Genomic DNA, 16353 nt, shown 5'->3' on the forward strand with positions numbered 1-16353 from the left:
GACAGAGACTTTGTCTGCGAGTGGTAGCGGTAGGACAGATTGTTCTCAACCCAGAGGTTCCTCAGCTATCTTCCTCCAGGCAGTAAGGAGGGAACCTGGAACACATCAAGACAGCCCAAAAAGGAGGGAACACCTCAAGGAAGCAGATCATTCAGCTCTGACAAGCTACCACAATTGTTCCACCTATAATTCAAGCACTTGCAAGAGCTTATTTAACGAGGAGACTAACGGGTATTAATTACTCACTGAGGGCTTACTTTGGACCAAAACAAATTGGACCCGCAGAACAAGTAAGTACATAATTAATGAGACTTCATTTACCTGATTAACATGTTTATATTTAAAGTTTGATTGAGAGTTTAGTAGGGATTTATTATAGGGTCAAGTTTGCCAGCAGCTCTGAAATGCTTTCTACTTTAAATATAACTTGGCAAGAGTGTAGTGTTGAATAAATAGAACTCAAATAAAACTGTCATTATGTGGGTTAGGAAACATTTTCTAAGGTCAAGGGTTTTTTTAATAACTGTTAAAACTATGTTAATCCCAGGGATGGTCCTTGCAAAACTACACCCAGTTCACAAAATGCTTTAACACTGTTTGAAATGTAAATAAACACAGAATTTAATGATTTGCAAATCTCATGAACCCATATTTTATTCACAATAAAACAACAAACATATTAAATGTTTGAATTGAGAAGAAACACAATGTTAAAAAAATATTAACTCATTTTAAATTAGATTTTTTGTAAATTGTACTATAAAAAACAATTGGATGAACATTTGAAAACTAATCAGGTTAACCGGCAACAGACTATTGAAATTCATTATCATCAGGATGTCCTAAAAACTCCATGAAAAGCCTGCATTTGATCCAAAATGCTGCATTTGATCCAAAGGCTTAATTTCTTCTTAGGAGAGATGTAGATTTGAGGAATAGATGGTTAAAGAGCACTGACAGGTACTAGCAAGAGAGAGCATATTTCTCTCATACTGGCTTCTCTTTATTGGCTCCCTGTTAAATCCAGAATCAAATTTTAAATCCCTCCCCTCACATACAAAGTGTTTAAATAATCAGGCCTCATCTTACCTTAAAGACCTCATAATACCATTTCACCAAAGTAGAGCACTTCGCTCTGACACTGCAGTCTTACTAGTGGTTCCTAACGCAAGTACACACACACACACACACACACACACACACACACACACACACACACACACACACACACACACACATTAGCCGCTTATCCTAACGCTAACCATCAAAAATGAATGCCTAATCCTAAACCTCAGCCTAAACCTAACCATAACCTAATTGGAAGCCTGACACTAAAACCACCTTTTGAGCCCAAACATTGCCTTCAAACTCGTAGGGATGGGCATTTTATCACCATAGGTGACTGCTAGTATAATAAAGTAGAAGTAGAATACGAAACCTTTATATAAACAGCAGTCCATTTAACATTTATTTAGTTGTTGCAATCAACTCATTTAAATATTTCAGATCAACACAAACATTTTAATTATATTAAACAAAGGTAACCAAAGTAAATACAAAATACTTTCAAGTGATGATTTCATTTCTTAAGGATAAAAAGATATCCCCCTACAGCCTTTGGCAATTCAGAGTGGAAACATTTTGTTATTATCAATATTTCTTGTAACTTTGTAACTGTTCCAAGTGAATTGAGAACATCAGAGACATTAACTGTACCTACTGAGTAGCTACATTTCTGTTATACAACAAGGGAAGACCAAAGGGAAAGCCAAGCAATTGCTTAGTCAGCTCTTTTTCTTCAGTATATTGAGAACACAACACATCTTCTGCTAAAAAAAGAGCAAGTCATAAGGTTTCACTGCTGTCTGCAAAGCATGGGGAAAAAACTAAATCCTGGAGAAATCGCTTTGTGTGAAAAATAATCTTGAGCATTGAATCAATAAGATGCTCTAAAGACTTGCACCCTGCCATTACTTAACCCAACTTCTCTTACATTTACTAACAAGAATATGTATCATTAGTTCATCAAGTTTAATAAAACTAAAATTGAAAATTTGAAGAAAAAAAAAACTTTGTTGATGAAGATTTAGCAATTTTATTGTGTTTGTAACTGTATTTGCAACATTTGTAAATCTTCCAAAAGTTATTGTTTTGGAAGATTTTATAAGATGGAATTTTGTTTGGATATATGGTGTTATTAATAAGTGCTCTTATTAATGTAGCTTTATAAAAACTTTTGCTCCTGCAAAAGGAATTTAGTGTCTTTGCATGTGAGGCTAAATACTGAAGTCGTCACTTCGTGAACATGCAGGGGCAAGCCCGTCTTGTTGTCATGCATACAAAAGAAATGTTGGAATGTGGTAAGAACAAGAAAATGTTGGGAAAATTAAGAAATGATTTCATTAATGAAATTCCATCTTTTATACTTTGCCCCTTTTGAAGACAGAAAAAGAGCAATAAGTCTGGCATCAGCACAAATCTGTCCAAGCAAGATGAATATCAATATCAGGGCCTCAAACCTAACTGGTGTTTGTTTCCTTTTATGACAGATCTCATTCTTGTTACAAAATGTATGGAGTGAAACTGATCCATGAAACACAGCATTTTTTTTTCCTGTTTGTCAGCGCAATGGCCCTGATATCCTCCTGTAGGTCCTTACCAAGGACAGACTACCCTATCCTTCCTGGCCATCACTTCATGTTCACGTGGAATGCTCCAACTGAACTGTGTAACATCCACTTTGGTATGCCCCTTGACCTCTCCTACTTCAGCGTTGTCAGCAGCACCCTGAAAACGGTGACCAACCAAAGCATCTCCATATTTTACATTGACCGCTTTGGCATCTTTCCCTATATTGACGAAGACACTGGAGAAATGCATGATGAAGATTTGCCGCAAATAACAGACATGCAGGACCACCATGACGATGCTGCAGATGACATCAAGCACTATATTCCCACCGATGGACCTGGCCTGGCTGTGCTTGACTTTGAAGAGTGGAGACCGCAGTGGATTCGAAACCGGGGAAGCAAATATATCTACAGAGAGGTTTCAATCGAAAAGGTCAAAAAGAAGAACACTTCACTTTCTGAAGATGAAGCAGAGGAAAGGGCAAAGATTGTGTTTGAAAGAGCAACCAAGAGGTATTTTGTCCATCCAAATTGGGAAGAAACTGAGGCCAAAAAGACTTTGGGGTTACTACTTGTATCCTGACTGCTATAACTATGACTACAACCAGGACATGGTGGGCTTCACTGGAGAGTGTCCTGATATTGAGAAGCAGAGGAATGAAAATCTTTTGTGGCTCTGAAAAGAGTCCACGGCACTCTTTCCTTCCATCTACCTGGAGTTGGTCCTCAAAGACTCCTGGAAAGCTCGTTTGTTTGTTCGCCATCGCATCCAGGAAGCCATGAGGGTATCAACCCTCCCCCAAAGCACCTATTCAATCCCTATCTATGCCTACATAAGACCTGTGTACAAGGACAGCGTTGATGACTATGTGTCAGAAGTAAGACATCACTGCTCAACACACAGTATTGTATTACCTTGAGAAACAATTTGTGCTCTGTGTGCCTCACCAATCCTTGATGGAATGAAAGGTATCTGCCATCCAACATAGAATTTAGGGATGAACTACTTTCTAAGTACAAGGCTCTCATTCACAGTAAACTTTGTTCACTAACATCTTCCAGCACTATAGCTTAGGCTTCAGGCTATTCAAAAAACTTTTTTTTTCAGGCAGATGTTTTCCTCATCTTTATTCATTCTAATGTCAAAGTAGACAGTGAATCATGGAAAGCTACTTTAGCAGAGCACAGAGTACATGGAAACAAACAATTATGTTTTTTGTTTGTTTGCTTTTGTTTTTTGTTCTTATGTTTCAATTTTTAAAAGCCTTCAAAAGTGAAACCAGTATTAATTGTCCTGAAGCTACATTCTTTGTTATCCTTATCTTTTATTAGAGTTAAAACTTTTATAGTGTATTATTTACTCACTGGATTAAGCTAAAGCTTTAAGGGAACAACAATAAACATGGTTTGTTTACTTAATTTCCTATCAAATCTTCCATTATACTCAGGATTACACCCACGTTCCTGCACTCAGTCTTAAACAATGATTTCATAAAAACCTGTAACAATACATGACATTTAAAAACACACACACAAACACATGTTATCAGGGAATTAGGTAATTGCTACAAAGTATTTAGGGAATAGGCTTGTTTTAGTCTTATACATGAATAATGAGTTTCAACTATCAGTCAACATTACTCTGACTCTTTCTGTTCTGTTTGTGAGTCCTCTTCACACACTGAGGCTAATTATGGAGTTCCACAGGGTTCAGTGCTAGGACCAATTCTGTTTACATTATACATGCTTCCCTTAGGCAGCATCATTAGAAGACATAGCATACATTTTCACTGTTATGCCGATGACACCCAGCTCTATCTGTCCATGAAGCCAGATAGCACACACCAATTAGTTAGACTGCAGGAATGTCTTAAAGACATAAAGACCTGGATGGCCGCTAACTTTCTGCTTCTTAATTCAGATAAAACTGAGGTTATTGTACTCGGCCCTGAAAATCTTAGAAATATGGTATCTAACCAGATTCTTACTCTGGATGGTATTACCTTGGCCTCCAGTAACACTGTGAGGAACCTTGGAGTCATTTTTGACCAGGACATGTCCTTCAACGCACATATTAAACAAATATGTAAGACTGCTTTCTTCCATTTGCGCAACATCTCTAAAATTAGAAATATCCTGTCTCAGAGTGACGCTGAAAAACTAGTTCATGCATTTATTACTTCCAGGCTGGACGACTGTAATTCATTATTATCAGGATGTCCAAAAAACTCGCTGAAAAGCCTTCAGCTAATCCAAAATGCTGCAGCAAGAGTACTGACAGGGACTAGAAAGAGAGAGCATATTTCTCCTGTTTTGGCTTACCTTCATTGGCTTCCTGTTAAATCCAGAATTGAATTCAAAATCCTGCTCCTCACATACAAGGTCTTAAATAATCAGGCCCCATCTTATCTTAATGACCTTGTAGTACCATATCACCCTATTAGAGCACTTCGCTCTCGCACTGCAGGCCTACTTGTTGTTCCTAGAGTATTTAAAAGTAGAATGGGAGGGAGAGCCTTCAGTTTTCAGGCCCCTCTTCTGTGGAACCAGCTTCCAGTTTGGATTCGGGAGACAGACACTATCTCTACTTTCAAGATTAGGCTTAAAACTTTCCTTTTTGCTAAAGCATATAGTTAGGGCTGGACCAGGTGATCCTGAATCCTCCCTTAGTTATGCCGCAATAGACTTAGGCTGCCGGGGGATTCCCATGATGCATTGAGTTTTTCCTTTCCAGTCACCTTTCTCAAGTTCAAGTTCAAGTTCAAGTTCAACTTTATTGTCACTTCAACCATATACAGTTTAAAAATACACAGTGAGGCGAAACAACGTTCCTCCAGAAACCAAGGTGCTACAAGACAAGTTAGTGCAAAAAAAAAAAAAATATATAATATATCTAGTAATAATATTGTGCAAAAGAGCATTTACAGGTTGGTGTGTGCGATGGTTTGGTGGTGTAGGTCAGTGTGTTTGCGCTTTGTGTTGGTTAGTCAGTCCAGTCTCAATGTTTTGAGGTATTTGAGTTAAGCTGAGTGATAATGTTAGTGTATGTGTGTGTGTGCGTGTTTATCAGTCAGTCCCTTTTTGCTGAGGAGACGGATGGCTTGTGGAAAAAAGCTGTTGCACAGTCTGGATGTGCGTGCCGGAATGCTTCGGTACCTTTTTCCAGATGGCAGGAGTGTAAAGAGTGTGTGAGAGGGGTGTGTCCGATCAGCCACAATGCTGGTGGCTTTGCGAATGCAGCGTGTGGTGTAGATGTCCTCAATAGAGGGTAGAGAGACCCCGATGATCTTCTCTGCTGTTCCCACTATCCGCTGTAGGGTCTTGCGGTCTGATATGGCACAGCTCCCAAACCAGACAGTGATGCAGCCGCTCAGGATGCTCTCAATAGTTCCTCTATAGAAGGTGGTCAGGATCGGTGGTGGAAGCCGGGCCTTTCTCAGTCTTCTCAGAAAGAAGAGACGCTGTTGGGCTTTCTTGTGTCTCACTCACTATGTGTTAATAGACCTCTCTGCACTGAATCATATCTGTTATTAACCTCTGTCTCTCTTCCACAGCATGTCTTTTATCCTGTCTTCCTTCTCTCACCCCAACCGGTCGCAGCAGATGGCCGCCCCTCCCTGAGCCTGGTTCTGCCGGAGGTTTCTTCCTGTTAAAAGGGAGTTTTTCCTTCCCACTGTCGCCAAAGTGCTTGCTCATAGGGGGTCATATGATTGTTGGGTTTTTCTCTGTATCTATGAAGCGCCTTGAGGCGACTTTTGTTGTGATTTGGCGCTATATAAATAAAATTGAATTGAATTGAATTGAAAATTGAATTGTGCAGTTTGATCTGGTTAACACCACTGGAGAAGCTGCTGCTCTGGGTGCTGCTGGCGTCATATCTTGGGGAGACATGAATGTCACAGACACAGAGGTAGATTGTACTTTTGATAGGAAATTGGTTGCTTTTAGGTATCTTTCATGCAAGACTTCAATCATAACATTTTAATCAAATGTTCCAATATCCCACAACCCTGCAGGACTCTTGCTTTGATGCACAACATCACTTGGAGCAGGTTATAAACAGGTACATTGTGAATGTTTCCACTGCAACACGCCTCTGTGGTGATGCACTTTGCCAGGGCCAAGGTCGCTGTATAAGGAAGCACTGGGATGATGACGTGTTCCTTCATCTGCACTCATGTCACTACCAGATCAAGCAGCAACACCGGGGTGGACCTTTGACTGTGAGCGGTGGTCTCTCACAAGATGACATCAACTTGTTCGACAAAAACTTTGACTGCATGTGCTATACTGAAAAGCCATGCCGGTCGGTCATTACGCTCAATGTCATTCACGACGCAGTCATCAACACAAGGAACCGCACTGCTGATAGGACACACTCCATCCTCCATGTACATTTATATTTGTGTGTCTTGGTGTGGGTGTTTGTGAGTGAGTAAGTGAGTGTGTTTGCCTTTGCCTCCGGTGGATAGACGATCATAAGTTTGTTTAAAGGAACTTTTTATTTCATTTCAACAGCCTTCTTTCATAAAATATGTCTAAACTAAAAAAGGGTTAAAATGGACTTAACCTGTGTTTTTGTGATTACCTGTCAATTATAAACCGATAATTGACACCAAAGATCAGAAAGAACTGGGTATATCCTGTGCCATGTTCCATAATGGCTCTTATCGTACCACAAGAGGTCACCACAGTAGGAGTTTTTACCAGCACAAAATTCACAACCAAATACTGCCTTATGCTATTATTATTAGGCATTTACACAATAAAAGCCTCCCAAAATTTAATCAATAAAAAATGCAACATTGTGATGCTAAAATTAACAACCTCAGGCCCTGCTACTGGCCCTCGCATTGGCTCTTATCTGCTGTGGTACTTAAAGCCAGCTGGTTAATAAAATAACTATGATAACAATTATCAGCTGCAACTAACATAATTTCTTTGTCACTGTACTAGTGAGTAGTGAATATAACATGCTTAGCATTAGGATTTTTGAACAATTTAGTGGCAGGTGTGTTTTAATAACAGACACAGGTGGTGCTCTTTCTATGACACCAACTTAAGCAACCCCCTTTTCTATCTGAAAAAAGAACATCATTTTATTTCCAAATCAAAATTTTTTGCACCTCTTAAAAAGATATGCATTACAAACAACTGGAATAAGCAAGACATTCAACTGAATTTTAATGAGGTCCAGAAAGGGCATTTTTCTTGCACTGAAAAATAAAGTTGCATGCAAAAATACGCATGCTAAAAATTCTACAATTCCATAAATGTTTCTGCCATAAAAAACAGAAAGAATTACTACTGTGGTATTTCAACCCTAAGTGTTAGAAAAGATGATCACTTATAATAGTGGGAGATTTGAGTTAAAAGTGCTCATATTTTACAGGAAAAGTTTAACTGGGATGCAGAGTGGAAGACTATTACCACACTCACATCCACATGTTAAACACAGGGCTACAGCTGGTTAGATTAGCTTACCATAAAGACTGGAAATAAGTGGAGACTAACCTGCCTCAATACAATGATTCAAAACGTTAAAGTGACAACAGGATGCATTGTCCGCTGTAAAAATGTGCTGTATTGTGGTATGTGCAGAGTGCAGTACTGAGACATTCACTCATTGTTTAGTTGTGTGAATAACTGAATTCCAGGGCACAGTGACATTTTATGTTAGAACACATGTTTGGCTTCTGTTCACGTCCTCTCATCTATATTCAGGAGTGGTCAGCATTCAGAAGAATTCAGTATCTGCCTGCCTGTTGTGGGCTGCATGAATATTTTATGTCTGGGTTCTCTTCCTGGTTTCTGCTGTGATTTAAAAGTTTAGCAACCATTTGAAATTCCGAGCTTTTTCCTTCTTTGTTTTGCTTTGTTTTTTTCTTTGATTCTTACACAGTTAATTAGAATGTGATCAGAAGTAAACTGCTGTAGAAAAACAATAGGCACTACTTTTTTATTACTTAGATTCAGATGAAATTACATAAAACAATACTGTCATCAGTCATCATACTTATCGGTGATTTGCATATCACCTTAATGTTGCAGCTAGATTATACACTGCTGGTTAGCTTTATATATAAAAATACATCTCATAGTTTTACTAAATTTGGATTTAAAGACTGTAAAAAAAAAAGAAAAAAGAAAAAGGAACAACTAAACCAGGGGTCCTGTTCTCCTCTTCACTGGTATCTCAGCACTGGTGTACTTATCTTACAGGTGCGTCTTTAACATTTGAACTAGAGCTCCTTAACAGCTGACAGACATTAATGATCAAAAACATAATACTGAATCACAGTGTAACAGCTGTCCTCTGAAATCTAGCTAAGTGACCTTACAATTACATGCACAGACATAATCAAAGGATTGGGTACATAACTACTTTGCAGCTTTGTGCAGTGATTTACACAGTCAGACAAATTCTGCGACTATTTTAGTCATTTTAAAAAGTAAACAAATACATCCAACACTGTTAACTAAACCTCAGCATAGGGTTAGGTGTAGAGGGGAAAGTTGAACAAGACAGATGAACATAATTTCGTCACTCTTTGGTGATACTATTTCCACCGTGAGGCCTCACTGTACATGTATAAACTGTCAAAAAAGAACTGATCCACAGTCTCTTCCTGGTAGAGCCGTCACCCTTTGTGCTTTGGCAGTCTGGTCCCAGCCTGGCCCAGCTTGGCTCAGCTCAGCTGCCTGTATAATCTGTTCTGTCAGATGGAAACTGTCGTCCGGGGGTAATAAGAGCTTTATTGTCCTGATTCTTCTGCTTTGTTGGGGATTGCAGAGCATTTCTAGGTCACTGGCTGTGACTGAATGTTCTGCTGACCATACTGATGCTTCACTGAGGAAACGCACTCGCTTCCCATGCTGATCCTACCCCACCCTTTCACCCAGCACTTTTGGGGGAACACAATTAGAAATCCAGGTTCTGCAGCCAGATTGCAATTTACCAAAGGATCACAGCTTCTGTTTTCTGTCAGAGCAGATATATTATGGATACTGACGCACAATTAATAGGCTCTTTCATTGTGATAATTGGGCAGAAAGGCCCCATGATCATTTCCCCCACTTTTCTCCTCGTAATTATCTTCTTTCACCCTGTTCTCTTTCAGATAGGTTAAGCACACATTAATGTTCCCACGTTAGATTTGGATGCTACAACCAGAGGTATCAATTATTCCTGATGATCGTAAGCTATTTAGCAGTATCTTGCATGTAAAAATGTGAACCTAATATATAACACTGAAACTGTAGCTAAATGAAATGTTTTTGTTAAAAACTGGAGCCAAAGTTCAGCTAAAAGATGACAAATTGTGTTGCAGTGGTCACTAAGTCAGATTAGGCAATTATCAAGTCATAAAATTTTGGCTGTTCCTGACTGAGACACAAAAAGTTACCTGTCTTTCACAAGGTATGAGGTCCTATAGGAGGCTGTGATAAAAACTGATGCAGTTTTTATGCAGTTTGTGTGGTACAGACTGTGTGATATTATTTGATTTCACAGATCAGTCTAGCTGTCAAGATTAATGCTCTTTTGATTTGTTAAAGCAAGCAACAACCTGCAGGCTCCCAAAATGAGTCATTCTCCATAGACTTGGATGTCAAAATGTCATCTTTACTACGTTTGTGGTCTTATGTGGTATTTTTTTCACTCTCGGTCTGAAAGTCTCCATTTTTTTCTTTCTTTCGCAATCCCAGAAGCCCATTCTGCCTTGATTAGTGCACATAATCTCACTATTGTGACACCTCTAGCTAAACTCTTCCCAGGCGTCTGCTATAACCAGCTTTGTTGAAGCATGTACCAAACATGCTGCTAGGAAGGAATTATGCAAATGTGTTCCATGGGAAAAAACATACCAAAAGAAAGCCTGCCAATAAGGCATATCAGGCAGTGGGAGAAAGTCTCTTTGGCCTTTGCAACTTTGCAAATGTTTTACATATGAAGCAAAAGCTTTAATACTCCAAAGGAAAGAGGAAGCCCCGGAAAGCATAACATGGTCTCTCTTTGTGTATTGTCATTCAAAGCAGCAAGTGGTCCTGAGGAAATAATGAAACAACTAGATTTAACACAGCCTAAAACAAGAATTCAGATTGTTGAACAAAACACCGTCTGCATACATATTTCAGTGTCCAGAAAATATTCCTTTTAGCACGATTAGTGTAACCAACAGGTTCTTATGATAAGAGCATGGTGGAACCTGGGCTATTAGTGTTAATGTACAAAACAAATACAGTTAAACATTCATCGATCCATCCATTCATTCTCTTCTACTTATCCAATTCAGGGTCGTGGTGGGGCAAGAGCCATGCCATAGGGAATGAGGTAGGGTACACCCTGGGCAAGTTGTTAGGCAGTTGCAGGGCCAACAGAGAGAGAGCGAAAGGCATTGATACATACATTCACACCTAAGAGCAATTTAGAATTAACATACTGTAATCCTTAGATCAGACCTTCCCAAAGTGTGGGGCCCGCCCCCTAGGGGGGGCACAGAGCCATGGCAGGGGGGGCGCGGGATGAAAAGGGGGGGAGAAAAAAACAAAACGCTTGGACACTGCTAGCACGGGTGCCTACAGAAACACAAAGCAGGAGATGAAGCATCGCTGAATATGTTTCCAAACCAACTTCATTCTAAGCCAAAGACTAGAAAATATGGTGAAGCATATCTTCCCTTTGGCTTCACCTGCACAAGTGCCAAGGTAGGTCTCCCCTGCAGAATTGGTTTTCCCTTCGTCGGGAGCAGCGCTGGGCTCTTCAAATCACGGACAAACAGTATCCCACATTCTTGATTTTTAGTTCACAAATACTTGTTGTAATGACTAAACTACTCCTGACATTTTGGAGATATACATAGTATACTATACTTTATACAGTAAAGTTACAGCTGGATACAAATAATATCAGGCTGATCCTGCCACGATTTGTTCCTCCGGTTCAAATCACAGACAAACAGTATCCCACGGTTGTTTATGTTTTTAAACCCATTTTGCACAGAGAGGCATTTTTTTGAAAAATGTATTGATAGCAATGTTGAATATTATTACACAGGAAAAAAAACAACTACACGTAAAATAATTTGACCGTGACGCCTCTGCCTTTGTAAATGGAGGGACAGTAATTGCTTGTGTATATGTAAGCGTGTAAAACCTGCAGATAGTCAGATTAACAGTATTTTGTCTCTATCTGCCATTCTGCAATTCATCTCATGTAAACAGTAACGTGGCGCACAGCGTGACGTGAAAAAAGGCACATACCTTTGACGTTGCGTGACGAACTCTGTATTCCTCGTCCACACGTAAACGCAAAAAAGGAGTTTTAAAAAATCTCAGTTTTCGGTGATTCGAAACGTCGTTTACGTGTGGACAAAACAGCTGCGTTTTCAAAAATACCAGTGTAGGTGCAGACGTTAGCGTAAAAGAGTTAGTAGTTTATTTTATTACGACATGTAATTTATTGCTGATTACTTGTATTTGCTTAATTGTTTACTAAATGTTTGAGGTGTGAAATAAACCGCAATGGAGCAAAATATGGGTGTGTGTGGTTGGAGGATGTGTGCGCGCGTGCGTGCGTGGGGGGGGGGGGGGGGGCAACACTTTTCTTGTAAAACAAAGGGGGGCCCAGCAAAGAAAGTTTGGGAACCACTGCCTTAGATGCATGCTAGCATTGGGTGGTTCATTTTTAGCATTTAGCACTACTATGTTTTCCACTGTCTAACAGAGGTGCTTGTTATGTTCATATTCACAATCACTGTTGATGTTTCCCAGTTATCACATTAACTTTGGCTAAAGGAACTTTTAACTGGACTTTAATTTAAAAGGGCCTTTTGTATTGTGTTTTCCTATTTCTCTTGACAAGTGAAAAACATCTGCAATTCATGAACTCTCTGGTTCCACAAACATCAGTTTGAGGCGAAATCCTGAAACATGTCTTTTATAGCATCCCTGGAAATTCAAAATTTTCACATCTTGAAGTTTCTCTTCTTTGTCTCTTTGTTCTCTGGATGTGGAAGCCAGCAGCAGACTGTGCCAATAAGTTTCACATCAGTCAGCAGACTTATAGTTTTTTGTCTTTAGGAGTTTGTTAGCTTAGCTTAGCTCATAACAACTTGCTAGCAGCATGGCCTCTTCACCTGCCGCTCCTTCTGATCATTGTGTTGGTTTGTTTGTTTAGTTACTCTTAGACTCCTTTAGTAATAACAATACTTGTAACAAATGTAGCCTGTTTGCAGCTCTGGAGGCCAGGATCACTGAATTGGAGACCCAGCTTCACACCCTTGAAAATCCCATAGCTAGCCAGACCCCTGTAGCCAGCTCAGCTAGAGGCAGCATAGCCCCCGTTAACTCTCCCATGGTAGATGCCACCCACCACTTTAATCACACTCTAGATCTTGTTCTAACATATGGCATTTTAACATTTAACAGTATTTCCTGAAAACTCTCTTTTATCTGATCATTTCTTAATACATTTAAATTTACAATAATGGCAACAGCAGTGGGGAAAAGACTTCATCACAGTGGATGTCTTTCTGAAAGTGCTGCAATTAAGTTTATTTTATTATTATTAAGTTTATTTTATGCCCATTTTGTTAATAATTTTACTTCTTCACTACCTACGACTCTGAATACTGTAGCTCCTGTGAAAAAGAAAGCAATGGAAGTACTTGACTCCCTGGTATAATTCTCAAATGCACACCTTTAAAAAGTCAAAGCTCTGTTGAGCCAAGCATTCCTTTAACATTAACTATTAACAACTTCATGAATTTCTTCACAAATAAAATTTTAACCACTAGAGAAAAAAAATACTCATGGCCATCTCCAGATATAACATTATGTACAGCTACTTTCAATACCATTGATATTTATTCAGGTCTGTTAGAGCAAATTCAGTTGCTTGTATGCATGAAGCCAGGGTGATGGGTACACATAAAATCACCTGTGTAAATGAAGTAAAGAGCAGAGCCAGTCATTAGATACATTTGAACATTGCTATCTCAAATAGATTAGGGAGATTTTAACTGCATTGTGTTTGCTCTATAACCAAGACAAAAAAAAAAAAAAACAGAAACATGGAACTGGCAATTTGCATTAAGGAACTTCATGTTTTTTCATAGTTTTTTATGATAGTTAGCTTTATGGCTGTTTTGCTTAAGACCACCAAACTTCTTGTGCTTTGCAAAATCCTGGATAAGTAGTTTGGTTACTTTGGAAGCCTGGCTCCCCTCCACCAGTCAGAGGCAGCAGTTCCAGCCCTCCGGGGATATCTTTCTTATCCCAGAAAACAGCCCTGGGAGCAATTGGGAGAAGGTCAGTGAGCAGCTTGTTCAATACTGAAGCCTGTGTACCCATCACCCCTTTGTTTCTGAATGAATGGTGCTGTCTAGTTACTGAAGCAGCAACAGGGGCTGCCAGCTTCATTTACAAAAGCCTTAAACATGCACATTTTGTGCCAGAGAACAAATCAAAGGCAAACTGATGATTAGAGAAGAATTTGGTTTACATGAAAAGAGCCTCATCAGGATCATTCTGCTATGAACACAATTAAACAAGAATGTTATGCCATTAGCAGAGGACACAAATGCTATAAATACAAATTCACTGTTAATTGAAATGATGAGATGAAAGTAAAGATTTTTAAGAAAAAACAACAACTTTTGGGCCAACAATGAACCACTGAATCATAATGAAATAGTTCACATTTACTAAGTTTGGTGAGCCCCACATTTTCCTTTTAGTTTCACCATCAGGTTAATATCCATACTTCCCAATGCTTGAGTTCATATGAGAATAGATCTAAAATGATCCCATGTTGGAATACAGCTAATCAACAGACTTTATATAAGATTGACATACATTTTTGGTCTGAAAAATGAAGCCAATGTGCAAGTGCTCTAAACCTTCTTTCCAATGGCCATCAGATTCTATCAAAGTAAACTAATGAGTACAAAGTCTCAAATGCTTTTTTCAAGCCTTATGAAATAAAGTTTGCATAAAAAGTAAGGAAATTTGTGTGATTTTTGTTTTAACAATGTTTCTGTCATGATCCCTCTGTTCTCCCTGTATTTCTGCCAAAGTTTGTTTTCCTCTGCCTCTGTTTTTATATCTGTTCTCTGCTTTTTCAGATTCCCACTCTTGGCTCCACACATCTGACAGTAATCAACCAATTGCGGCCCATGAGCTCGTCAGAGGCCCCTAGAGAGATAGTTACATGGTGAAACTGTAACTGTTTAACTGTGAATGAGCACAAGCGCGCTCATCCACACAGGTGTTCAATGACACACTATCTTCCTTGGCTGCTGCCTCTAAGCATGTTGTTGTTACCGCATTGTTGGTCTTGTGTGCCACTCAGTACTGTTCAGTATTTGTTACTTAAGGTTATTCATCCTTATCTCGGTTGTTGCTGTGGTTTTCCTAGTGTGTTGTTCCTTTTTGCTTGTTTTCTTTTTTTTTCCCAGCAGGAAAAAAAGCAGATTTTTAGTGTCTTTTCTCTCTTTCCCTCTTCTCTTCTGTTGATCTTTCCCTCTCCTTTTCTTGAACTTTCGCTTTCCTGTACCCTGGTCCTGTCTGTTCCGCTTGAAATTCCTTAAAAGCTAAATATTTATTTATTTAAATAAATAAATAGTAAAGATCAATCAAGTGAACTACTATGACAAAACCGTAATGATCCACTTGGGAAAATAAAATCTGGCATTTTTATTGGCCTTCAGACAATAATTCTAATTTCTACTGTGCCGAACGGGACAGGCAACAACTGAAAAAAATAAGAGGGACCTAAAATCTGTAGGCCCTGCCTCCCATTCTACTTTTAAATACTCTTGGAACAACAAGTCAGCCCGCAGTCTGAAAACTTAGTGCTCTAATGGGGTGATATGGTACCACGAGGTCATTAAGATAAGATGGGGCCTGATTATTTAAGACCTTGTATGTGAGGAGCAGGATTTTGAATTCATGCTGGATTTAACGCAGAGTCAATGAAGAGAAACCAATACAGGAGAAATCTGCTCTCTCTTTCTAGTCCCTGTCAGTCCTCTTGCTGCGGGATTTTGGTTTAACTGAAGGCTTTTCAGGGAGTTTTTGGGACATCCTGATAATAATGAATTCCAGTAGTCCAGCCTGGAAGTAATAAATGCATGGACTAGTTTTTCAGCGTCACTCTGAGACAGGATATTTCTAATTTTAGAGATACTGCACAAAGTGAAGAAAGCAGTCCTACATATTTGTTTAATATGTGCACTGAAGGATATATCCTATTCACAAATGACTCCAAGGTTCCTCACAGTGTTACCGGAGGCCAAGGTAATGCCATCCAAAGTATGTATAATGTAAACAGAACTGGTCCTATAGCACCGAACCCTGTGGAACACCATAATTAACCTAGAGCATGCTCTAATTGTTGTAATAAAATGTTATTGAGAACAGTATCAAATGCTGCACTGAGGTCTAGCAGGACAAGCACAGAGATGAGTCCACTGTCAGAGGCCATAAGAAGATCATTTGTAACCTTCACTAAAGCTGTTTCTGTGCTGTGATGAGCTCTGAAACCTGACTGAAACTCTTCCAATAAGCCATTCCTCTACAGATGATCTGTTAATTGTTTTTCTGATCACTCTTTTAAGAATTTTTGAGATAAAAGCAAAGTTGGAGATTAGCCTATAATTAACTAAGACATCTGGATCAAGTCATGGCTTTTAAAGTAACGGTTTAATAACTGTAAGCTTGA

The 16353-nt window shown here is 39.1% G+C and overlaps 1 protein-coding gene across 1 annotated transcript; it reads left to right on the forward strand.

Annotated features, from left to right (window-relative positions):
- Positions 1 to 7453, forward strand: LOC309711916 (hyaluronidase PH-20-like). Its single transcript, XM_082542465.1, is given in 6 exon segments — positions 1 to 290; positions 2550 to 3149; positions 3151 to 3307; positions 3311 to 3508; positions 6451 to 6540; positions 6647 to 7453. Coding segments are annotated over 5 exon segments (1449 nt in total). The 5' UTR covers positions 1 to 290; positions 2550 to 2568; the 3' UTR covers positions 7070 to 7453.
- The last annotated feature ends 8900 nt before the right edge of the window (positions 7454 to 16353 follow it).

Source organism: Aulonocara stuartgranti (genome assembly GCF_965226115.1).
Source record: "Aulonocara stuartgranti genome assembly, chromosome: 7".
NCBI classification, from domain to species: Eukaryota; Metazoa; Chordata; class Actinopteri; order Cichliformes; family Cichlidae; genus Aulonocara; species Aulonocara stuartgranti.